The sequence below is a fragment of the Agelaius tricolor genome, unplaced genomic scaffold (genome assembly GCF_023055355.1).
Source record: "Agelaius tricolor isolate 1412-34295 unplaced genomic scaffold, bAgeTri1.0.p SCAF_3, whole genome shotgun sequence".
Lineage (NCBI taxonomy): Eukaryota > Metazoa > Chordata > Aves > Passeriformes > Icteridae > Agelaius > Agelaius tricolor.
The window spans coordinates 18,911,052-18,934,104 of record NW_027269263.1 but is presented as its reverse complement, the minus strand read 5'-3'; the positions used below and the strand labels follow the sequence as shown (position 1 = coordinate 18,934,104).

Sequence of the window (23,053 nt, the reverse complement as noted above, 5' to 3'; positions counted from 1 at the left end):
AGAGGGAGAGTTTCTCTAACATCTGACATCTCTCAGGGACCAGGAGTGTGGTCCAGGGACGTGGCAGGCACATGAGGAGGGTTTGCCAAGGCAAACTGTCCATCCAGGAGGGGATTCAACCCCTCAGCCCCACCACTGCCATGTGTGACCTTCTTGACATCTCCTTCTCTCTCCCCCTCCGGATGGCTTGCAGGTCTGAGTAATATAATTGGCATCATCGTATACATATCAGCCAACGCTGGAGACCCCTCCAAGAGTGACTCCAAGAAGAACAGCTACTCCTACGGCTGGTCCTTCTACTTCGGGGCCCTGTCCTTCATTATAGCCGAGATGGTGGGAGTGCTGGCTGTCCACATGTTCATAGACCGGCACAAACAGCTGCGTGCCAACGCTCGTGCCACGGACTACCTCCAGTCCTCCGCCATCACCCGCATCCCCAGCTACCGGTACCGCTATCAGAGACGCAGTCGCTCCAGCTCCCGCTCCACCGAGCCTTCACACTCCAGGGATGCCTCTCCCGTCGGGATCAAAGGGTTCAACACCCTGCCATCAACAGAGATCTCGATGTACACCCTGACCAGGGACCCGCTGAAGGCAAGCACCACCCCCACCGCCACCTACAACTCCGACAGGGATAACAGTTTCCTCCAGGTTCACAACTGTATCCAGAAAGAGAACAAGGACTCTATCCACACCAACACAGCCAACCGCCGGACCACCCCGGTATGAAGCCGTCGCCAGGAGCTGAAAATGGGGCAGGAACGGGCAGGAGGAGACGGGGGTGGGCTGCAGGGTGGGGAGGGTGGAAGGGGGCAGGGGGCAGCAGGGGGGTGGGGAAGGAGGAGGTGGAAGCGCCCCTTGGTGGAGTGGGGACCTTCCCAATGCAAAAAAAAAAAAAAATCCACAAAAAAAACCAACAAAAGCAAACAAAAAACTGACAAAAAAAAAAAACAAACAACAACAACGAAGGAACAAGCAGATAAGCAGACAAACAAGTGAGTGAACAAAAAATCAAACAAATGAAAAGGAAACATGAGGAAAGAGACAACAGTGAAAAAAATTCTTTAAAAAAAAAAGCAAAAGAAAAAAGAAAAAAAAGAAAATCCTTAAAACTGAGAGAAAGAGATTTAAAAAATAGAAATAAATTTAAAAGAAAATGCATGATTTCCCATGTACCATTATTTTAACATTTAATAAAAACAGATTAAAAAAAATAAAAGGGAACCAAGAAATAACAAATGACAATAAATCAAGTGGGAGGAAGAGGAGGAGGCAGCTTTTTTAATTTTGGGAGGTTTTATTCTTTTATTTTATGGTTTGTTCCCCACTTACCTTTAACCCAGCACTGGCTTCTTGGGGAACAGGGAATGGGGGTTCGGCTGCCAGTGACTTCGGTGTCCTTGGGCCAGTTATGCAGGGTCCTGGGTGCCGGAGTTAGCCATGACCCACTCTATTCCCCTGAGACCCATGGGGATCCACTCCATTCCCCTGGGATCCGTGGGGATCTGCTCATCCTCCACAGATCCACAGGGGTTTAAAGTGACCCCAGGGAGTGCAGGAGCTGATGCAGAGTCACCCTCCACAGTGTCCCCAGGGGGGTCCCCACTTCCCCAGCCCTGGGGACCCTGGGGTTAACGGTGACAGTGCAAAAAATAAGCAGACACAGTAAATAAAGACACACACACAGAGACAAAAAAAGAAAAAAGGACAAAAGAGGTTTCTTAAAAAAATAAAGTGGCAATTTTTTAATAAAACAACAGCTATAAATAAATGTAAATATAATAAGTGGATTTACTTGCAAGAACAACAGATAGTATTTTTTTCTTTTAATTTTTGTTTTCTTCAGCTTTAAACTGTGAACAAAAAGAAAAGAGGCAGCAGGGAGCTGTGTGGGAGGCACAGGTAGAGGGTGGGGAGGGCTGGCGGAGGGCAGCTGGGGCTCCCATCCTTTCAGGGTGATGATGCTGTGGGGGGGACACACATGGGATGCTGTGGGGGGGACAGCACTCGCGCACACGTGTGCCCACGCTCACAGACTCTTGCCCTGGTGGGCGCACGCTCTCCTGTGAATGCTCCAGAGGCTCCCCAGGGTGGCCATGCACCCCTCAAATCTGCCCAGATCCCCCTTGGGCCGCATCAGCGGGGCTGCAGCCATGCAGGGGCACGGTGAGGCCGCCCAGCCGCCCCTGAAAGCGCTCCCGTCCTGGCCTGGGCACAGTGAGCACACCCCGAGCCAAAGCCGGCCACAGGCTGCCCGGCCTCGATCCGTGCCCCTGCCAGTGCCCGCGGCAGAGCCCCCGAGCCGTGCCGGAGAGGTGCCAAGCCAGCGGGTGTCCCCACGCCCGCCGCGCTGCGCCCTCCTCTTCCTCCTCCTGGGGGTCCCCGACCGCCGTGGTGCCCTCCGCAGCAGCAGGGCAAGGCCAGCTGGGCCCCCCCAGCCTCCCCGGCCCCTGGCCTGGCTGCCGCCCCCTCCCTCCCTGGCGCCCCTCAGGGAGGGGAAGGGGGCACCGGGGTGCCAGCTTTCCTTTCCATGCAGCTCCCTCCGCGGGAGCCGCTGCCGATGGAGGCGGGAGGGGAGGTGGCACAGGGGTGATGGGGTGCCCCTGTGACACCCACAGACAGCGGCCAGCCCGGGGCGAGGACAGGAGGACGGGAGCCCTTTGGGGCTGCCCCCGAGAGCAGAAGCGCCCGGGGCAGGCACAAAGCCGAGAGTTTGCAGGATGGGGCCGCTGAGCCCTTCGGCAGCTCAGACCCACTTTTCGACTTTTTGTCCGTCCCCATTCCTGCTGCTCCAGTTTTAGGAGCTGCGCAGTCCCCGCTCCAGGTCCCAGCGGGGGTTCTGCTGTAAAGCAGCCAGATCCTCCCCGCACCCCCGACCCGCTGCTACTCCACCCTCCCTTCCCCGCTCCGGGGTAGGGCGGGGAGCAGCAGAGGGACGGGGTCACCCCCAGAAACGGCATCACGGGGCAAGAGGCGGATGCGAGCGCCTCGGCTGGCTGTTCAGACCCCACCCCACTAATGACATCCCCTCCCGTGGCCCCCCAGCCCTTTCAGAACGATTCACAGGGGATATTCACCCCCTCCAATGCCTCCCGAGGAATAAGTCAAAGCCAGTTCCCCAGATTCCAGCGTAGAGGGAAGGTGGCGTTGGGGTTTCCATCCCCACCCAACACTGCTCGGAGCTGGGGAGCATTCACAGGGCTGAGCGCGCCCCGGGGCCAGGAGGGAAGGGGAGAGTGCGGGAGGGCGCCGGGAGAGCGTGGGCAGGAGGCAAGGGCTGGAAGGGAAGAATTTTCCCGAGGGTGTTGCTCATGTCCAGCTCAAACCAGTACAAGAAACCAACCTCCATTTCCTTTATTTCGTGGGTTTTTTTCAGACTGTTAAAAAGAAAAAAATTTTAAAAAGAGAAAATGACAAAAAAAAAATCCTGGTACATGAAATAAAGATTTTTTTTTTATAACTTGGTCCTTGTTTATGTGGATTTACTGGGGGGGATTTGTAGTGCCTGAAGAGTACCTCAAAACCCAGCAAGAGAATGTACTGCTGTGGACAATTTCATCCTCATTGGAAATTCAGAGGATGGGCTTGCTTCAAGATAGTCTTCGAGATACAGGAATGGATAAGGCAAGAGAAGAGTGTTTTGCCAAAACTTTTTATTCTAAGTAAGTGTGGGTAAACTTGAGTCATACATGGGCTTTCTCTGCTGCCCTCCAAAACACCTGCTCCAGCCTCTCTTTAGCTTCCAGCATCTCCCCTCCTGTTCCATTCTTCCTGGTGTGGAGATACCACAAAGGCTGATGCTCCAATTCCTACTGCAAACAGTGGCTTTCATGGCAAGCCGAGAATTGCCAGCAAGGTCAGAATTTATACACACTGGAGGGCTCAAAAAGGAAAAAGAAAGTGACTCCAGCATTGTTTTGGAGTTTTGTTCAGCCACTCATGGCAATTTCCTTAGTAGTTGGGTTGGCAGTGGGTGCCTGGTAGAAAAGCTCAGGTAGGAGCTTGGAGAGGGGGAATAACTTACAGCTGGAGATGCAGACCGAGAAACAGGTAAGGTGGCAGCAGAGCAGGGAGGTGAGATCCCCACAAAGGGGACTAGGCACATCCCCTCACCTCCCACTCACCATTGGCAGCAAGGCTGTCACCAATGAGCTTCCCTTCACCCTGCACTGGGCTCTCACTTCCCATGAGACCCTCCGTGGCTTTCTGAAGCAGACCAGAATCCCCATCAGCCTCTGTGACTGCTACCTCAGAGGGATGACATGGAAGGACAGCCATCTGAGTGACAAAGCTTCTCTGTGTGTGACCCACAGCACACAAGTGAGCTGAATGAGCAGGTCAGAGCAGGGCAGTTAATTTGGCAGCAGCAAGGAAGGCACAGCTGGCTCCAGGAGTCCCAGCAGGTGCTGCTGGGTCGCACTGTGATCACAGCACTGCAGTTCTCCCTGCTGCCCAATGCACCTCACACATGCTGATACCTGTGCTCAGCATCTCTACCCCCTGGGCAGCACCAGTGGGTCTCCACTCTGGCCCTCACTGCACCCCCTCTAGCACAAGCTCCTCTAGCTCATCCCCCTCCTTTGGGACCCTGGTAGCACCTAACACCCACCCCAGCATTCCAGCTGGCAGGATGCTCCACTGCCAAGGTATCGGGGGCACCCGCCGACCCATTTCTGCTCCTCCTCCAGGGACCCTTCCCAGCAGCGTCCTCACCAAGAAGGAGGGCACAGGGAGGGGATAGGCAGCAAAGCAGGCCAGGAGCCTGTCTGGGGGACACCAGGGAGCTCCTGGCCCTGCCACATGCACATCTAGGAGGCACCTGTCTTCCCACCCCATCTAGTGCACAGACCCCAAAACTTTCTCACCTCCTCCTCATCTCCTTGCCTGGTTCTGAAGCCTCCCCCCATGCTGAGTGCTCCTGCTTGGGCATGGGTGGGATAAGCTGAAGGAACCTCCCTGCATATCCTCCATCCACCCTGTGATGTTTCCAATCCTGGACTGCTTCAGAACTTGGGGCAAGAGTGTGCTCCCTTATCCTCCTCAGTGCCAAGTGAGGCACTGGGGAGATGTGGCTACACTTCCCACACAATATCCTGCCTGGAGTGAAGGGGGTGCACAGCTCGCCCCCTCCACACAACTCCATGAGGGGTGCATTTCCTCATAGGGTGCAGAGGCTTCTCCCCTTCTCTGGGATGAGGCAGCGAAGCAGCTCCGGCCTGAAATTAGGTGTAGGGAATTCTCTTCAGACTGCGCCAGCCTCCATGCCATAGTAATTAGTACTAATATTCAGCACTTATACAGCACTTTTCATGTTCAAAGCACTTTGCAAACATTAACTAATTAATGTCATATTAAGTGATGTCTTAGAGGGGCAGCATCGAAAGCAAACGACTTGTGCGTGGGCAGAAGCTCTCATTCCCCATCTCTCCCCAGGCACATTAACACTTAGGTAGGTGAGAGACCCTAATATGTTTTCCTGCTCCCCTCCTTGTTCTCAGTGCTCCCCATTCCACGTGATTGCCTCTCCCACTGCTGACTGTGTGCTCTGGCAGGCCCTGAGTATGCCAGGGGTGAGCAGGGCACCAGGGTCCTCTCCTCCACAGCACTGAGCCACTGAGGCCTCGTGACTGAGAGGTCAGTTAAAATATTTGGGTTGGAAAAGTTCCTGCCCCAGTCCCAAGCCCCAGCAGTGGGGAAGGAGAGACAGCAGGCCCCTTGCAACACAGCCAGAGTGGAGATGGAGCAGGCAGAGTCTGGTCCAATGCCTTCAGCCAGGTCCCTGTCATGCCCCGGCCTTGTGACCTCTTTGGGGCCAATGGTCTTTCCCTGCTTTCAGGTGCCAGAGGAATGCATTGTCTGGCTCTGCACAGGGATGATTTTGGACAGTGCCCCTCCAAACCTGAGGACACACTCTCAAATGCTGGCCAGGGATGGGTAGAAGGCAGGCAGGGCATCTGCCAGAGAGAGTGCTGCCCTACTGAGACAGAGCAATTTGCAAGGATGGCTCTGGCAAAGGATCTGAACTCCAGAGGGCCTGCAATGCCCAAGGGATGCTGGCCTGCACTGGCAGCGGTGACAGGTCTTCTATCCCATGAAGGCACAGCATAGCTGGAGAGGAGGCTCCCTTTGGGGGATGGTGTGGGGCAAGGGAGCACTTGCTGCTGAGTAATGCCCAGGCCCTCACATGTGTGGGTCTGCTATCAACATGTGCTTGCTGCTCCTCTGCTGCCTCTCTCATATGGACCACAGCCAGAGCTGGCTGTGTTTTGCTTCAGTGGGAGACGCTCTGAGAGCTCCTCATGTGGGGAAACCCAGATACTTGGCTATTAAATTAACATCGGGCATTTAACTGCATCATTCAAATGGTTTAAACACCCAGGAGTGGTAATTAGTAATTATGGTTTGGTGAGGGAGGATATTAAGTCCCAGGTATGGAGCCCAGTATTTTTCTCTGCAGATAATTTTTAGTGCCAGATGACTACAGAGAGAGGCCAAGCGTCAGACACGCAAGCCTGCTGTCTTGCTTGTGTGTGAGGACTGCCACAGGGGAAGGAGACAGCCACACAGCTCGCCTTTCAAAAGCCAAGCACCGAGGCCAAGGACACAGAAAGGTTTGAGAAGCAGAGCTGATGGAGGAGGAGGGTCTGTGAAGAGGTACAGTCAACATAACTAAAGCTGCTAGGTGAGCAAGGATGGCAAAGGACAGGCTATCTGAATGGCCTGGAAGTATTCCCAAAGGTAGAGGTGGGTCCAGACATCTTGGCATCTCCTTCCCAGGGCCCTTCCAGTTCCTGGGGCCTTCTCCCCTCCTCTCCCCAGGCTCTTCTGGACACCTTCTGGAGAGACAGAAAGAAGAGGCAGCAGTTTTGGTAGGGAATAGTGGCAGATGGAGGATAAAATTTGAGTAGGACCTATGCAGATTAAGCAGATGTGAATTAAATGCCACCAGCCTGAGTTTTACCTCCAAGAGTGGGGAACAAGTCACCCTCACACTAAGCTGAGGCATGGAGCTGGACCACACATGGGCTGTTGTGCAGTGTGCAGCTCCTCACCCAGGCAGGGCATTTACAGAACTTCTGATCAAACCAAGCATACTTGTACCACAGTTTGCCAGCTCCACAGAGCTCCAGAGTAGCTGTGCAACCAAGATGCCCCATGGAGATGAGAAACTCCCCTCCAGCCCGAGAGAGGGAACAGGGTCCTGCCACCCAGACATGGCCATAAAAAGACCTTTAGCTGGGGATCTGTGCCCACAAGGGTAGGGAGGACATCTGTGATGTCCCAGTGTCCATGGTGACTATGCCTTACTCAAGCCATCCACCACTGGCCCATAGAGGGGTGCTGAGAACCTGCCAGACATGGGAGCCACACTGAGGACCCTGACAGAGGATCCAGGACACCCCAGTGGGCCATGCTGTTTCCCACAACTGCAGCAGCAAAAATTGGGTGACTGCCTCCATCTTCCTGGCTGCAAATCCCAGCTTTGACCTGGCTCTGGCAGAGCCAACACAGACGTGAACCATTCTGGCAGAGCGTTGTCACTTGTGCCAATTTTACACCGTGGAGAGGAGTAACGTGCGAATGACGCCAAACCCCGCTGGCCTCGTTTCGCTTGCCCTTTATTGAAACCTCCGGGCCTTGCACCCTGGGCTCGGAGCGAGGAGGGTGCCACGGCTGATGGACGCCTCGAGGGCCGGGCCCCGGCAGGCTCGGCATCCTCTGCAGCGGTCAGCTGCTGACATTGCGGAGCGCCCGCAGTGGAGGAGCCGGCTGGCCGACACCCGCGGCTTCAGCAAAGGGGTCAAGATGCACGGCTGTGGCCTGAGTCCCAGAAACAGATCCACAAGGGCAAAGTACCGGGCTTGGGAAAGGGTTTTCTCTGCTGCTGCTCCTCCTGCTGCTCCTGATCCCCTCGGGGATGGAAAAAACAAGGGACTTTGCTCTCTAGGGACCTGTCAATCAGAATCTGCCAGCACGGTTTAATTTGCTGCATTTATGCCTGCCAGGGGCGCCGGCCGGGCTGCCTGTTCCTGAGCAGGCAGTGCCATCCCGTGGGACGAGCTCGGCACAGCAGCGGAGCCTCACAGCCGCACTGTGCGGGAGCTGGAGCAGCCCCACAGCTTCCAGGGAAGATGCAGCGCTAGGACCCTTGCCCGGTGTCCCCCTAGGGCACAGGGGTGGCCAGCAGACTTTTCCGCTCTTCCAGGGCTCCTCACTACCTGCTTTCCCTCATTCCCCCTCTCCTGACAGCATCTCAGAGGGGACACAGGGACATAATTTACATGGGGGTTCAGCTTAGACCCACCCGTAATGGGCTCCAGCCAGCACAGGGGGACGTATTATTTTAGGAAGGGAGGGCAGACAGCAAAGCTCTTAGTGTGAGCTTGGTGTGGCCATGAGGTAGGAGGCAGCATGGCCCAGGAAGCTGCTTATCATCAGCAAGTCCCCCTGCTTCTCCTACTCTAAAATCTGCAGCTCTGACTGGTGCCTGGCCAGGGATCATCTAGGAATGTTTAATAGGGTAATATTTCATGCATGCAGAGAAAAGAATAATTCCACAAAGCATTTCCAAGGCCAGGGAGCCCCATGGCTGCCCCATGTCTCCTTCTGCCCTTGCTACTCTCCCTCGAGTATCTGGTGCTGCTTGTGGATCCTTTGGGGAAAAAGGGGTGAAGGGAAGGTTCCTTCCCAGCCCTAACCCCTTCCCATCCCCTACAGCAGGGGCCAAGTGCAAAGCCTGGGCCTGACCTTGGGAGTCAGCTGTGACCTTGGGAAGTGCCTGATCCAGAGGAACAGGCTGCAGACAGGAAAAAGGAGAGAAAGAAAGACCTTGGACTGCTGCAGTGGGAGCTTTCTGGAGCAAGGCTGAGAGTGCGCATCCGTCCCAGCTGCCTCGGGGTACCTGCCGCCCGATGGGGGACATACGCAGCACAGCTTTGCCAGAAGGGACAAAAGCACCCGGCTGACTCCTCCAAAGACAGAAGAGAGCAGATGGCGCTGAAATCTGCTCAAGAGGAGAGGAAGGAATGGCCCCGAGGCTCCGTACTCCCTGTACCCTCCGCACTCCCTGTACCCCGAGAGGCACATTTGTCCGCGGCCAAGCGTGTCGGCCAGCCCTGTCTCTGACTTACCAAGGAGCAGAGAAGGGAATGGCTACCATGGACTTGCTGGGCTGCTGCTTATCCCTTGTTGCCTTTCTCTTTTTCGGGACCTTCCTGACAGTCCCTAGCAAGGGAACAGTTTGCTACACATAGGTAGCATCAGCTTTTGGCTCCTTACTGCCTTGAAAGTAGGTCTTGTGCAAATAGGGTTCAACTGTGTTTCCTAGCAGAAATTGCTTGCACTCTTTTTTCTGCCTCCCAATATTCTGCTTAGACCTCTTTTCCTGGCTGGCATAAACATTAAGCCTTCCAGAGAAGAGACCAGCCAGGCAAGAGCACTTGCACAGCATGTTTAGCCCCAGAAGATTCTGATTTTTCATGGAAGTTACTCTAACACTGATGATGTTGAAGGAAATAACCATGAGTGCTTATGTGCTGGGCAAGGGCCCTTGCGAAGAAAACCCATGTTGCCCATAGCTCTGCTCACATTGAGATCCTTCTGAGGGCAGTGCAGCATACGAGTCAGGCACTGGATAATCGCAGGGCACAGCGCAGGGCTCCAGCAGGTGAAAAGCAAACCGCTAATTCAGTGGTGAGAAGGCATTGTGTGCCTTCCACCTCCCAAGGCCACATCCTCCTCCCTGCTGTAGATCTGGCTGCATCTATGCAGCATTTCCCAGCAGCAGCCTCTGTTGACAGCGTTCCCCATCACCATAGCTTGTATCTCCTTCAGTCAAGCAGGGAATCTTGTCCCTCCCTGCACAGCATGGAGGTGACAAATTCCCACTGCAGAAGCTCACTGGTGTCGCCTAGAAAACAGCCACAGAGCAGGGATTTGCAGCTGAGCCTGTGGACTCTCAAGCTCATACCCCAGCCACTGCACCAATCTTCCTCTCCTGATGCAGGCTTGGAGCCAGCAGGGACGCTGCTGGCGCCAGCTGCTCTAATTGAGCTTTGTAGAATAAACTTGTGGAATTAGCCTGTTGGCTGCTAGGATAAAATCCAATACTGAATGCAGATCAAAGGAGACAATCTTGCTGACAGTTTGAGGGAAGGCAGCGGGCCCTGGGCTCCTTCTGCAGCTCTGGAAAGGGCAGTGCTCAGCAGCCAAGGGTGAGGATGCAGCATGACACACACACTGTCTCTTTGGCAATTCATGTGGTCCAGACCCTCGAGGTCAAAGCTACAGAAACCTTGGGAGAGATCTGACACTGGTGGCAAAAATAGTCAAAAAAAGGCAAGAGACAGCACTAATTCACAGAAAGACAATTTTTGGATACACCAAATTTTGTGGTTTTTCCTGGTAGCATGGAGGGAGCAGACAGCTCTGAGCCCAGCCTACAGAAGCAGTGGGGTTTAAGAAGGGGAAGTCTGTCCTTGCTCAGTTTCTGTCTGTCTGTGAGGACAAGACAATCCAGCCCAGCAGCCAGGGAGAGCTCAGCACAGCAGGAGGAGGAAGAGGGGGAAAGCCTCACAGTGAAAGCACTATCTGCTACCAAGAACAATAAACTCAGCACATTCCTTTTGTGGACCTTACCAGACAGCCAGGGCTGGTCTGAACACACACAGCAAATCTGCCAGGTGCCACCTGCTCCCAGCCCCACCAGATTGCACAGGCAGCAAATTAAAAATCAGATTCACTGCACATACACAGTAATGCTGTTTCATGGCCATTTTTCCAGGATTCCTGAAAATCCAATCAAGAATTTTCCTGGAAATCCAACCAGAATTTCCTTGACAAAGCTGGTGAGCAACCACCAGATGAGAGGACAGGTTTATAGTTCAGCAACCAGGACAACAGTGAGAGGAATGAAGCTCTTGGAAAGGAGGCCAAGCATTGCAGCAAATCACCTGTCCTGAGAGAACAGCAGGCTGAGGAGGCAGATAAAAGTGCCATGGAAAAGATGGGATGCAAAGGGGAGGGCCAGGGAAGGAAGGAGGGCTTCCCAGCCTGTGAACATCAATCCAGGGCATGAGCCAGTTCATACATGGCCAAAATTGATTACAACAAAAGCCCTGGAGGAGTAAGCTTTGCTGCTTTAAAGATGATGACAATGACTGCAGAAGAGGAATCTGACCTGAGGAGGTGTGTGTGAACATCAGGGTTCCCTGCAGTGGGAAGGTGTTAAGGCTGAAGACTATTTCCCTTGGTTTCTGGGTTTGTCAAGAAGCACGGGGCAGTGGAGACTAAGCATATGGCACAGGCATACGGTGTGTTTGGTCTTTAGTGAGGAACAGGAACCCAACTGTCTATTTTTGATGCATTTCTTATAAGAATGAGAAAAAGAACTACTGGAAAATGGTGCTTTAATGTGAACATTAGTCTTCCAATCCTCTTTAATTTGAAGTACCATCATACAAGCTGGAAAGCAACCCGTCTTAAGGCTTTCCAAAGCTTTTTCAAGGCAGAGGTGATCTATTTTCTAGGAAAGGCCCCTAACAGGTTGGGTGCTTGGACATGCTCTCCTTCACTTAAACCTGGCAAGCCCCTGGTAACACAGCCTGAGCTGTGTATTATCCTCTCTCAGCAGGAGGAGGCCGCTCTACGCAGAGCCAGCTCATGGGGTGACAGCTCTCCAGCAAGCCCCAAACTGCAGAGATGGATGGCAGAGAAGGTTTTGGACTGGAACATCTACGGTGCTGGAATGAGCCCCTGTTTTATGGGCCTGCAAACACCAGCACAGAGCCCAAAGCCAGAGAAGTGGGAGACAAGAACAGAGAAACAGATGGGAGCAATTTATCTGGCTGTTCTCATGAGCATCTTCCAGGGAAGAGTGATTAGCCTTATTAACTGATTAAATGATTAATTAACTGATGAACTGAAATTATGGATCAAGGATCAAATGATTGCAAGGTAAGTGTATTTGGAGTACTTTTCCAGGAAGCGATGTATTTCACGTGCCTTTCATGAAAACCAGAGGCCAGGAGGGGAACTGTTTGCAGCAGCAGCAGCAGCAGCAGAGTGTGGAGTCAGCAGGACAGGAGCAGAGGCACAAGGAGCTGCAGGGCCCCAGCAGGACACGGGAGGTACAGTGCCTGGTGTGAAGTGGGAAGCGGGACAGACCTACTCCCTCTCCTGGGAAATGTGACCTGAGATAGGCTGAGAAAGTTGGTTCTGTTCAACCTGGCGAAAAGAAGGTCTCATGGAGATCTCATAGCAACCTTCCAGTATCTGAAGAGGGACTACCAGGAAGCCAGAGAGGGGCTCTTCATCAGGAGCCGTACTGATAGAACAAGGACTAATGGCTACAAATTGAAAGAGGGAAATTTAGGCTGGATATTAGAAAGAAATTTTTTACTGTGAGGGTGAGAAGACACTGGTTGCTCAGGGAAGTTGTGGATGCCTCAACCCTGGCCGTGTTCAAGGCCAGGCTGGATAAGGCCTTGGGCAATCTGGTCTAGTGGGAGGTGTCCCTGCCCATGGCAAGGGTGGTTGGGACTAGAGGATCTTTAAGGTTCCTTCCAACCCTTAACACTTTATGATTCTAAATGTGGCAGAAAATTTCCCCTGCTTAAGACTGGATTCTTTTTTTTATAGAACTCTTCTTCTCCTTGCTAAGAAAATGGGAGGTTGGATTCATGCCCAGGGGAGCATTTATCCCAGTGGCACCAGCCACTCCCTATGCATGCCATCTCCTCCAACCCACACCTATATCCAACTGTGTCACCAGAAAAGGAAATTTGAAGGGCTGAGACCAAGCTGCACAGGATCTGCCATCTCTGGTAGACAGCAGCAGCACTACGTTCTCTGCATGCACCTCATGCAGGCCTGGGAATGAAGAGGAAATGGAGGAAAGCACAGGATTTTGTTTTATCAGTCTATTTCTCTTCATTCCTTCATTCCTAAGTCTATTTCTCTCTTTGGAACTTCTTCTTCTTTTCCTCACCATCTCCTAAGCTGAGTCTCTCTGAGCCCACAAAGCCAGCTTGGGGGGACAAGGGACAGGCACTGTGGAGCTGGCATCCCACTGAGCCTCTGCAAGTGACAAGGGAGGCAGTTCCAGCTCTAATGATGTTTGTCTCCAAAAAGGCTGTTTAGGTGAGACAGTTACAAATTGTATTTTATAAACTGTATTTCTATAAGTGGATTTTTTTTTATTTTGCTAGCGGGAAGAGGCACTTTAATAATCCCACTTGTGATTAATGGCAGGGTGTCTTGTCAAAGCAAAGACCGCTGCAGCTTCGGTTCTTTCTCGAGGAGCAATCACAAGTGGAAAATAAAGAAGAAAATGCACAACCTCTCTGCCTGGAAAATATTGATCTAGACTCTTCCTAGGTAAAAGATACTCAGTAAAATTCTCTAAAGAGTTTTTTAGCCTGTGAGCTGAAGAGATTTGTAAACCAGATCCTGCTCTTTTAGGGGTAGAGAAAATTTCAATCACTCTGGCATGAGAACATTTGGGATTTAATGATTTATTGTCCTCATTCCCTGAGAAGAAATACTAACCCAATTACAGAGACAGGGACCCAAGGCACTGCTGTATTAAATCACTGGCTCATGGTCTCCTAGAGAGGCTATAGGGCTGAATCCAACTTCCAGCCCTAGGTCTGCCTCCAGCAGGTCCAAGGAAGCCATCAGGGACAATGGGAAAGCTCAAATATCACACTGTGAACACAGCAAGGACAACTGCAATTCCCATTCACCATCTTCACCCATCTTTAACTCTCAAAGTTAAGTGGTTTCTGTAACACCCTCTAAAAACAAAATGTTGGTTGAATGATCATACAACTACAGCCTGAAAAGTACCTGATTTTCCACAGCATCATTGCAGAGTTTGGAATAAATTTTTATTTTAAGAAGTTGTATGTGTGAGAAAATGAAGAAGCACATCATTAAGTCATGTTTCCTGTCCTAGCATGTGATTTTATTGACATATTTCTTGTCCAGAGTCCTGTACATCTGTTCCCTATTAAAGTCATCTCTTAACCTCTATCTCCATTTTTATCTGGGAAAACAAGAATTTACCAACCAGACCTCAAAGTAACTCCATCATATGTATGTACAGCAAACTTAACCAGATGGGAACTGCACATTAATAGTTGAAATCTGTATTTGACTAAGCTGAGGATCAATATTTTTCCGATACATGATTTGTAAATTAAGTTGAACTCAAGTTTTCTAAAGGGAAAAAAAAAAAAAAAAAAAAAAAAAAAAAAAAAAAAAAGGCAAGTCATTGACACCAAAACGATTCCCAACAGGCATTTGCCATAGGGCTGAATACCTCTGCCAAGAGAAGTTCCACAGTTCCAGAAGTGTAGCCACCATTAGCACTGGAGATGTTTCTGACCCCACCATTGTCTGGGCTGCTGTGCTCTGCTGAGCCTTCACCACACACAGAAAGCCAAGTTTTCCTCCTCTTTATGACATCTGGGTACAAAGTGAATGGCTTTTGTCACACGTTACCCCCAGCTTTTACACTTAAAAACCAAACTCAAGCATTTTAATCACCGGGGCAAATTTACACTATCCTTAACAACACTCTCCTTCACTCCTGCATATTTTTTCTCTATTAAGTGGCAATTAAGCAGGAATGAAATTTTGGTAAACGATAGTATTGTCCCAAAATTGGTTTTTTCACCCAGCCTGCAAGAGGCCAATCCACACACATAATCCAGATATTTGATTTATTTACAGTTCTGCATAGAAAGAGGTGCTAGCTGGCAAATCCACAAAGCCAGCACAACAACTACCAAAACTTCTCATTCTTTATATATTTTGGCAAACGAAGGCAGTAATGACCCTTGGCTATAAGTTGCCTAGTTCTCTTTTTAATTAGTATTCTGTGTTCTATTGGTTAATGGGCCTCTCCCTGCTCATGCTAATTAGTCTGCATACTCAGTATCTCTCTCCTTTTGAGCTGGTGGTTTCCTGGGTCAGTGGCCATGATCTCCCCCTGCCAGAATTACCTTTTACTCAGTTGGAGCTGATTCAGCACAGCTGCTGAGCTGTCTTTATTCGTTTCTTCCTTACCTTGGGGGTTCTTCCAAATGTCTTTGTGGCTTGTAAATTCTGCATTCTTCGTGTCCACTATCTGTGGTACAACCCTCTTCCCAAGCTTTGTTAACCTCCCCTGAGGTCACTGAAGAACGTTGATCCCTAAACCTTAACAAGGCAGTTCTACTGTCAAGTAATTTGTCTTTCTAACACCTGGACATCACTTGGAGCTTGTTTGTTAGCTCCTGTTCCACAGATTAAACCTCTTTTCTTGTTGATCAGAGTTGAAAGTACTCAAAGATCAAACATTAAAGAACAACTTCTCTTAAGAAATTTTTTTAATAGTTGACATTTTGCGACAACGCTGTCGCTTTACGGCAGCCTCGCTGGTTGCTCGCTTTTTCGGGGGCTGGCGGTTTTCTGCGTTTACGACAGGGCGCTGCCGTCGCGCGGCGCTGACGCGAAGGGCGCGCCGGGGCTGTGCGCGGCCCTTTCCCCGCCCGCCGCCGCCGCCGCCGGAGCCGCTCCCGGATCCGCCGCTGGATCCGCCGCCATCGGGGCCGCGCCGGCGCCGCGCAGGTGAGGGAGGCGCTGGGGTCGCACCAGAGCCGCTCGCCTGCCGCGCTGGCACCTCCCGCGCCTACCGAGACCCCCCAGCCCCGCCCCGCCGCTCCCGCCGGTTCCGGTGGGGCCGCGTCCCCGCCCCTCCCCGGCACACGCAGCGCCCACCGGGACCCTTCCTTCCTCCCCGGGCCTGGTTGGCGAAGGCGCCTTCCCTTGGCGGTGGCTTGTGCCGGAGCAAGGCCTCAGGTCTCGGTGCCACACCGTGCGGCAGCTGAGGGTTTGAGAGTTTTTTTTTTCATTTTTCCACCTTTAGAAAATTTAAAAATGGCGAAGTTTGTGGCACCTGTGATCCAGGACAACCCCTCCGGCTGGGGCCCGTGTGCTGTGCCCGAGCAGTTCAAGGACATGCCGTACCAGCCCTTCAGCAAAGGAGACCGCCTGGGCAAGGTACCTGTGCCGTGCTGGGCCCCCCTGCATGCTGCCTCCCGTGCTCGCTTTTGTTACCCTGGCTGCTCCTCCGGCACCCTTGGCAGTGCGTCCTAACACACTGTGAACACCTAGCAGGGCTGGCAGGCAGAGCTGGGAGTCAAAAGGATTAAACATGGAGCATATGTTGTGTTAATGCTTACTTTTAACTGTTTGTGCTCGTTCTTAGGTGGCCGATTGGACAGGAGCCACGTACCAGGATAAAAGATACACAAGTACGTGTGGTCTGCTGGCTGTCTCTGGGGTTTATTTTCTGCAAAGTTTCCTTCTAAGCGTCGTTCCTGCTTCCATGTCTCATACCCACCCTGTAATTACCTGCACACCTCAGCAAGACAGGCAGCTTACTTTAGGAAGCGTGCTTTACCCTTGGGAGAGCTCTGTGGGGCTCTCCCTGTCCTTGCGGCTTACTCTGGGTTTTTGTACTGCCTGGGCTTGTAAGGGAGGTGTGGAGGGGGAGTAGACATGCAGGTATAAGGCAGGAGTCCTAGTTTAGATATCAGACTTTGGTGAAGGCAGATGGGGAGAGAAAGAGGCAAAGCATCAGGGTTTTTCCTTAGGACCTTGGTGCTGAGTTGCTTTGTTTTGTTCCCAGACAAGTACTCATCACAGTTTGGGGGCGGAAGCCAATATGCTTATTTCCACGAGGAGGATGAGACCAGCTTCCAGTTGGTGGACACAGCCCGGACGCAGAAAACAGCGTACCAGAGGAACCGCATGAGGTTTGCACAGGTAGGGTGTCCCTGAGACAGGATGAGAGGGAGCTTCAGCCCCACAGGATTCTTCCCAATTAATCGGTTCCTTTTTCTCTCTGTCATTTCTGCAGAGGAACCTTCGGAGAGACAAGGACCGTCGGAACATGCTGCAGTTCAGCATGCAGACACTGCCAAAGAGTGCCAAGCAGAAGGAGAGGTGAGGCTGCAGAGATGGGCATACTGAGCTCGGGTTGGAGTGTGTGAACATACTGTTGATGAATTTGCAAACTTACAGTAACAGAAACTGCTGGAGCAAACAGTCAGCAGAGAATTTCAGGGTGTTTTGAGTCCAGTGCTGTTCTAGTGTCAGTAGTACTTAAAAGCATGGATTTCAAATGGCTTCCTAATAATTTAGGAGGAATTTTTAGTTGTGTTTAGAAAGTAATGGTGGTATTCTAAAGAGTGAATATCCTTTCTGAAAACTGCATTTCAGTCTTCAGGTAGAACTATATAAAGAGCTGCTCAGAGCTAAGAACAGACTTCTTAATGCCTTGGGTGTCTTGATCAACAGATGGCTCAACAAATGTTTCAGGAGCTCAGTGTCTGAAAGCAGTGCTCCTCTGGTAGTGGTTTGGAAGTGGAGGAGTGGTTGTGGCATATAGGAATCACGGCTTTTCTCACATTTGTCATTTTAGAGATCGTTTGCGCCTACAGAAGAAGTTTCAGAAGCAGTTTGGAGTGAGGCAGAAGTGGGACCAGAAATCACAGGTAGACAAACTGATCAGCATTGTGCCCCCTCTGATGGTTAAGTTTCTGTGGCTGCACTCACAGGGCAGCTCCTCTCGCACAAATCCTGATGTGTCTCCATTTCTCTCTGTACGTGTCCCCCCTCTGGCCGCACAGCAGAAACCTCGTGACTCCTCTGTTGAAGTTCGCAGCGATTGGGAGGTGAAGGAGGAGATGGATTTCCCTCGACTGATGAAAATGCGCTATCTGGAGGTGTCAGAACCACAGGACATGTGAGTTCCTAAGACAGCCCTTTGCTTGCTCCTTGAAGTGACCGGATTTTTGGAAAGTGGGAGCTCAGAGGTCTCCTGCCTGGTCCCAATGTTCTCTATGAAGTACCAAAACCAAGGGGAGGTAATGAAACACCCAGCAGGCCCTGCGTGGTTCATGGGTGGTGTTATCTGTAAGAGGGGTATCCAGATGGTCCTCTTATCTTTGCAGAGAGTGCTGTGGAGCCCTGGAGTACTACGACAAAGCCTTCGACCGCATTACAACAAGGAACGAGAAGCTCCTGAGGAGTATTAAACGCATCTTCCATACCGTCACCACTACGGATGACCCAGTTATCCGAAAGGTATCCACCAGTTTGTGAAATTCAGTGTGGGCTGTTGTTGGAGACCAGCTGTCACCATCAGACCAAATGGCAAAAGCAAGAAGCATTGGTACCAGCATTACTGGTACCAGTATTTTTCTGAGGTGGAAGGCAGAGCTAGATTAAGGCAGAGGTAGGAACACTGGCCAAGGAAAAGCTAAAATTCTGGAAGGGCAAGCAGACCAGTACTTGAGGTATGTTGGGAAGAAAACTTAGGTCAGAAACATGATCCTTGGGCCTTGCTTTTGAAGGTGAGGAAGGCTCAGACATTTCTTTTTTGTGACTTGATTTGCAGTGAGAAGCTGTGCATTTTCCAACAGAATTAATATTTCGTAGCAGTTTCTTACTTTCCCCTTGTGTCGGTGAGGGTGGGCCAGGATTGCTGTGTAGTACCTTATGCTTTGCTGGCAGTCGATGGGGTACTCACCAGTACAGCTTTCTCAGTCAGAACAGCAGAAGTCAGTGATCTGGTTTGCTAGCACTTCTTGTCCTTCCCTTATCCCTAGGGAAGGGATATCTATTCTTATTGCTGAAACAGTTTTCTCCTCCTTCTATATTCACAGCTGGCCAAGACACAAGGGAATGTGTTTGCCACAGATGCCATCCTGGCCACACTGATGAGCTGCACTCGTTCTGTTTATTCCTGGGATATCATTGTCCAGAGAGTTGGATCCAAGCTTTTCTTTGACAAGAGGGACAACTCAGATTTTGGTGAGGAAAAGTCCTGAAAGGAATTTCTGCAGCTGTAGGGTCATATTTTCTTCATGCTTATTTAGGTGTCCACACTGAGCCCCCTGAACAAGCTTATTACTGCAGTATGTGTGATAGCTGTGTGGGGAACTTCAGTATTGAAGTATTCTGCTCTGATGTGGGGCTAGCAATTCACTAAAGCTGACATAGTTACTCCCCCAAGTATAACCATTTGCATCTGGTTTTCTTCCCAGACCTCCTGACAGTGAGTGAAACAGCCAATGAACCACCACAGGAAGAGGGCAACTCTTTTAATTCTCCACGCAACTTGGCCATGGAAGCTACCTACATCAATCATAACTTCTCCCAGCAGTGTCTGAGGATGGTACGGTAGAACTGTGATGAGTAGTGGGTCTGTGCTCCAGAGTCTCAAGAAGAGGCTTCATTAAGGCTGCTTTAATACAGAACAGAAGCATTTTAATTGACAGTTGTGTTATACCAATGGTCTTTCAGTTTTGAAAGAGGTGGGATTATTTCTGGTGAGCAGTGTGACTTTGTTGTAGAAAGATTTTCACCTTGATTTCACAGAGTATCATCCTACTCCCATTGATGATGTAGACAGGCTTCTCAGTACACTTAAGGAAGCCTAAGTGCCAGTACAAGTACTGCTTATAGTGCTGTGACTACTAATGTGGGCATGAGGCTTTCATCAGCTGTCTTAATGTTTTGGTGTTTCTCTACATAAGGGAAATCAGCTACTGTTGCTGTAAAAGAATATTTTTCCAATAGAGGAAAGCTGTCTCCTAACATGCTCTGCTGTTTTCATCTTCAGGGAAAGGAGAAGTACAAGTTTCCCAACCCAAACCCCTTTGTGGAGGATGACATGGATAAAAATGAAGTAGCCTCTGTTGCATACAGGTAAGTTGATATTTCTGATGCCCAGATTTGGCAGGGGGCAAGATGTCAGTGTGATACAGAAGCAAAACAGGTTGGGAGTGTTATTGATAGAAGCTTTACCTTGAGAGGGATTCATGGATGACCTCACAGTGAAAAGATAAAGGAGGAAAGGATTTTGCTGAATGCTTACATGGATCTGGAAGAGACCGAAGGTCAGAAATAACCAGCTGGATTGTTTATTGGCAGGTACCGAAGGTGGAAGCTGGGAGATGATATAGATCTCATTGTCCGCTGTGAGCATGATGGAGTGATGACAGGAGCTAATGGAGAAGTGTCATTCATCAACATCAAAACACTGAACGAGTGGGATTCAAGGGTGAGGAAGAACAGGATCCCCAAGCTAGCTCTAACTGCTTCACTGCTGCCTGACATGCCAGGTACAGCAGGGAAGATGAGACAAACATCTGGCCGTGTTCCCCGGATGTTACATTCCACTAAGGAGTATAACTCTGGTAGACAAGCAATGCTGATGAGATTCTCCCCTAAATGTGAGGTAGCTGGCTTGAACCCTCTTGTCTCCCTGGGTGTTCAGCATAGTAGCCAGTCTGTTCTTATGGTTCTCTAGAATTCTTTCCTCACAAACTGCCCCTTCTAACTAGTGCCACAAATGTTGAGCAATCCCAGCTGTTTGGATTTCTCCCTTCCCAGTGCAAGAGCTTTCTCTGTAGGCTGCAGTTCGCACTCCCTCACGTGGTACCATAGGCTAGACAGCTTCCCTCTGTGATGACAAGGTGGCTGAAGAGATGGCTGCTGCTGGCTTGTCAGGCTGACCCTGGTTCCGATTCTCCTCTCAGTATTGCAATGGGGTGGACTGGCGCCAGAAGCTGGACTCTCAGAGAGGGGCTGTCATTGCCACGGAGCTGAAGAACAACAGCTACAAGCTGGCCCGCTGGACATGCTGTGCACTGCTGGCTGGATCAGAGTACCTTAAACTCGGGTAAGGGGGGCGGTTCACACCAAATGTCTTCCAGGTGCATTTTCTAGTATTAAACTTGGTGTATGGCTGAGTGAAGCATTTACAGAACGAGTAATGCTAAAATCACCCAGTGTTTGAGTGGCCAAAAAAGGAAAGCTTGTGGTGAGGGCACCAGCCTTGGTGTAAGCTGCTTCCTCTCAGCATCCAGCTGTGACTGACCCCACACACGAGGGACAGGTGGCCTGTGTGGGCTCTCAGCCTCTTTGCTGTGGTCACCAACAAGGGAAATAAATACAGTGACTGTGGTGCCTCTCGGGTATCTGATTGAGATCTTCAGTGCCCTGTAACTGAGAAATTAGGTGGTGAGGGGAGATACAGCCACACCTTTTTTTTAAACTGTCAGCTTAAAATCAGTTGAGTACTGCAGGTAATGAACAAGAGGCTTTTCCTAAATGAATTCTAGTGGTTCTGCCACCCTCAGTTCCATCCACAGACACAGAATTTATTCTTTTCCATCTTTTTCATTCCAAACTCCCAGCTAATCGTGCTATTTCTTAGTTTTATCTGTGGGGCTAATTCTTCTTCATCTTTTGTACCTCTCCATCCGATTTGGGGATTTCCAGGTGCATCGCAGATTGACAGTTTGTAGCCAAGAAATCCTCTTAGCTTTCAGTGTTGGAGTATTAGGATTTTTCAGCCCAGAAAACAAAAATAAGATGATCACGCTGCTTTTCTTGCTGGTGTTCTGCTGTCTGGGCGTAATCTCCTGATACCCCTGTGGTTTCTTCTTGCCCCCCAGGTACGTATCCCGTTACCACGTGAAGGATTCTGCCCGCCACGTGATCCTGGGCACACAGCAGTTCAAGCCAAATGAATTTGCCAGCCAGATTAATCTGAGCATAGAGAACGCCTGGGGCATCCTGCGATGCGTCATTGACATCTGCATGAAGCTGGATGAGGGGAAGTATCTCATCCTCAAGGACCCCAACAAGCAGGTGATCCGCATCTACAGTTTGCCTGATGGCACCTTTAGCTCTGATGAAGATGAGGAGGATGAGGAGGAAGAAGAGGAAGAGGAAGGTTTGTAGCCTACTTGGGGCTTTATGCTTTAAAGTGATGTTCTAGTCTGTTATGTATGGTTAAGTCCAGAGTTAAAAGGTCAGATCTGACCAGTGCAATGGCAGGAGAGGAACAAGGCTGGAGAATGTGTGGTCCCAAGGATGGGACTCTGTTGAAAAGGCGTGGGTGACATTGGGAGTACTCAGCTGGAAGAAAAACAGCACCTAGTTGGAGATGCAGATGTTGTGCCTCTGTACACATACTTGATGAGGACTGATTTTAGCAGGGTTTGTGGGGAGGTCCCACATCCAGAGCACTGTGTGGCAGAATGAAGCCTGCCAAGAAGCCCTTCATTCAGCGGCCCCAAGGTCTGCAGGAGTGGGTGGGTGCTAATTTCTGTTGGTTCTGGGATATTTTTTGACTGCAGTTTTAGAAGTGGCAGTGACTATAAGGTGACACATTTCAAATGCGTGGTGACAGAGCGCAATTGAGGGAACGTGGTGAAGGCTTTTCTGAAGTGACTCTTGAAGCTGAGCAATCACTGGCTGGTCTGGATGTGAGTTTTGGAGCATCAGTGGTGCCCAGTGGACAACTGCTGCCTTCCCTTTGCTGCCTAAAACCATCTCTGATGTGAGATCTATATGTGCTCCGCTGACAGAGGGAAACCATTTATCCTAGAGCTCTTGCTTCTGTGATAGGAAAATATCTCCCAGATTATTTTTAGGCTGTAAGCTTAGCCTGGCTGCTCTGGATTTTATTATGGAAATGTTAGTTGGGTTGCTGCGTAATTTGCCTAGGAATGTAAATTGTTTATGACGAGTGTGTGGTCTTGGCTGATGGGCAGGTTTGTTGGGAAGCTGGACAGAGGCAAGGAGACAGTTGGAGGTGGGATGAATTTCCCAAAGTGACAGCCTTGGTTTTTTGTGTTCCTTGTGGCATTTCCTTGACAGCGAGGGTTTAATTTTGGGGTTTTCTTCCTCCAGCTGCATTCACCTAATTTCTGCTTCTCTTCTTTTTCAGAGGAAGAGAGCTGAACCCTGCAACCAGCACCGAGGGAGGGGCTGCAGTGCCCGGGGAGCCCCAGTCCCGGGGCTGGGCTGTGGCTGTACCTTTGCCCCGGCTGTGCTGCACATCGATCATAAACGGGGGAAAGCGGAATAAAGTTGATTTTGCCGACTTCCGGCGCTGTATGTGTGTGTGTGTGCCTGGTTCGGGTGTCCCCCGCGGTCACGGCTCCGTCCCGCGCCTGCCCCTTTAAGCGCCGCCCGCCCCCGG

At 50.8% G+C, this 23,053-nt stretch overlaps 2 protein-coding genes and 1 long non-coding RNA gene across 5 annotated transcripts in view; 2 read left to right on the top strand and 1 right to left on the bottom strand.

Annotated features, from left to right (window-relative positions):
- The window catches only part of CACNG2 (calcium voltage-gated channel auxiliary subunit gamma 2), a 55,190-nt gene extending 51,730 nt beyond the window's left edge, over nucleotides 1-3,460 (top strand). For both annotated transcript variants that reach the window (XM_071422781.1, XM_071422780.1), the window contains one exon: nucleotides 194-3,460. In XM_071422781.1, coding sequence (XP_071278882.1) covers nucleotides 194-729 — 536 coding nt within the window. In that variant the 3' untranslated portion in view covers nucleotides 730-3,460. The remainder of the gene's footprint in view (nucleotides 1-193) is intronic.
- Nucleotides 3,315-15,390, bottom strand: LOC139587974 (uncharacterized). The gene is made up of 2 exons (XR_011678545.1): nucleotides 15,073-15,390; nucleotides 3,315-6,836 (listed from the first exon to the last, which is right to left on the bottom strand). It is a non-coding gene; the product is annotated as an uncharacterized lncRNA (long non-coding RNA).
- Nucleotides 15,391-15,456: 66 nt separating this feature from the next.
- Nucleotides 15,457-22,968, top strand: EIF3D (eukaryotic translation initiation factor 3 subunit D). 2 transcript variants are annotated; one of them, XM_071422778.1, is made up of 15 exons: nucleotides 15,457-15,615; nucleotides 15,914-16,047; nucleotides 16,256-16,301; nucleotides 16,679-16,815; nucleotides 16,910-16,995; nucleotides 17,474-17,546; nucleotides 17,685-17,797; nucleotides 18,006-18,138; nucleotides 18,720-18,867; nucleotides 19,101-19,231; nucleotides 19,679-19,764; nucleotides 19,990-20,119; nucleotides 20,598-20,740; nucleotides 21,519-21,799; nucleotides 22,799-22,968. In XM_071422778.1, the coding sequence occupies exons 2-15, from the start codon at nucleotides 15,925-15,927 to the stop codon at nucleotides 22,810-22,812; spliced, it is 1,644 nt and encodes a 547-aa protein (XP_071278879.1). In that variant the 5' UTR covers nucleotides 15,457-15,615; nucleotides 15,914-15,924; the 3' UTR covers nucleotides 22,813-22,968. The 2 variants fall into 2 exon arrangements, with proteins under 2 accessions (XP_071278879.1, XP_071278878.1); XM_071422777.1 differs by having other exon boundaries at nucleotides 17,682-17,797.
- Nucleotides 22,969-23,053: the final 85 nt, after the last annotated feature.

What these genes read in the sequence shown, in the direction of transcription:
- EIF3D (XM_071422777.1), top strand. Translation starts at nt 15,925, where the DNA reads ATGGCGAAGTTTGTGGCACCTGTGATCCAGGACAACCCCTCCGGCTGG. An exon ending in CCAGGATAAAAGATACACAA is followed by an intron (nt 16,302 to 16,678) that starts GTACGTGTGGTC and finishes TTTTGTTCCCAG; the next exon opens with ACAAGTACTCATCACAGTTT. An exon ending in GTGTCAGAACCACAGGACAT is followed by an intron (nt 17,798 to 18,005) that starts GTGAGTTCCTAA and finishes TTATCTTTGCAG; the next exon opens with AGAGTGCTGTGGAGCCCTGG.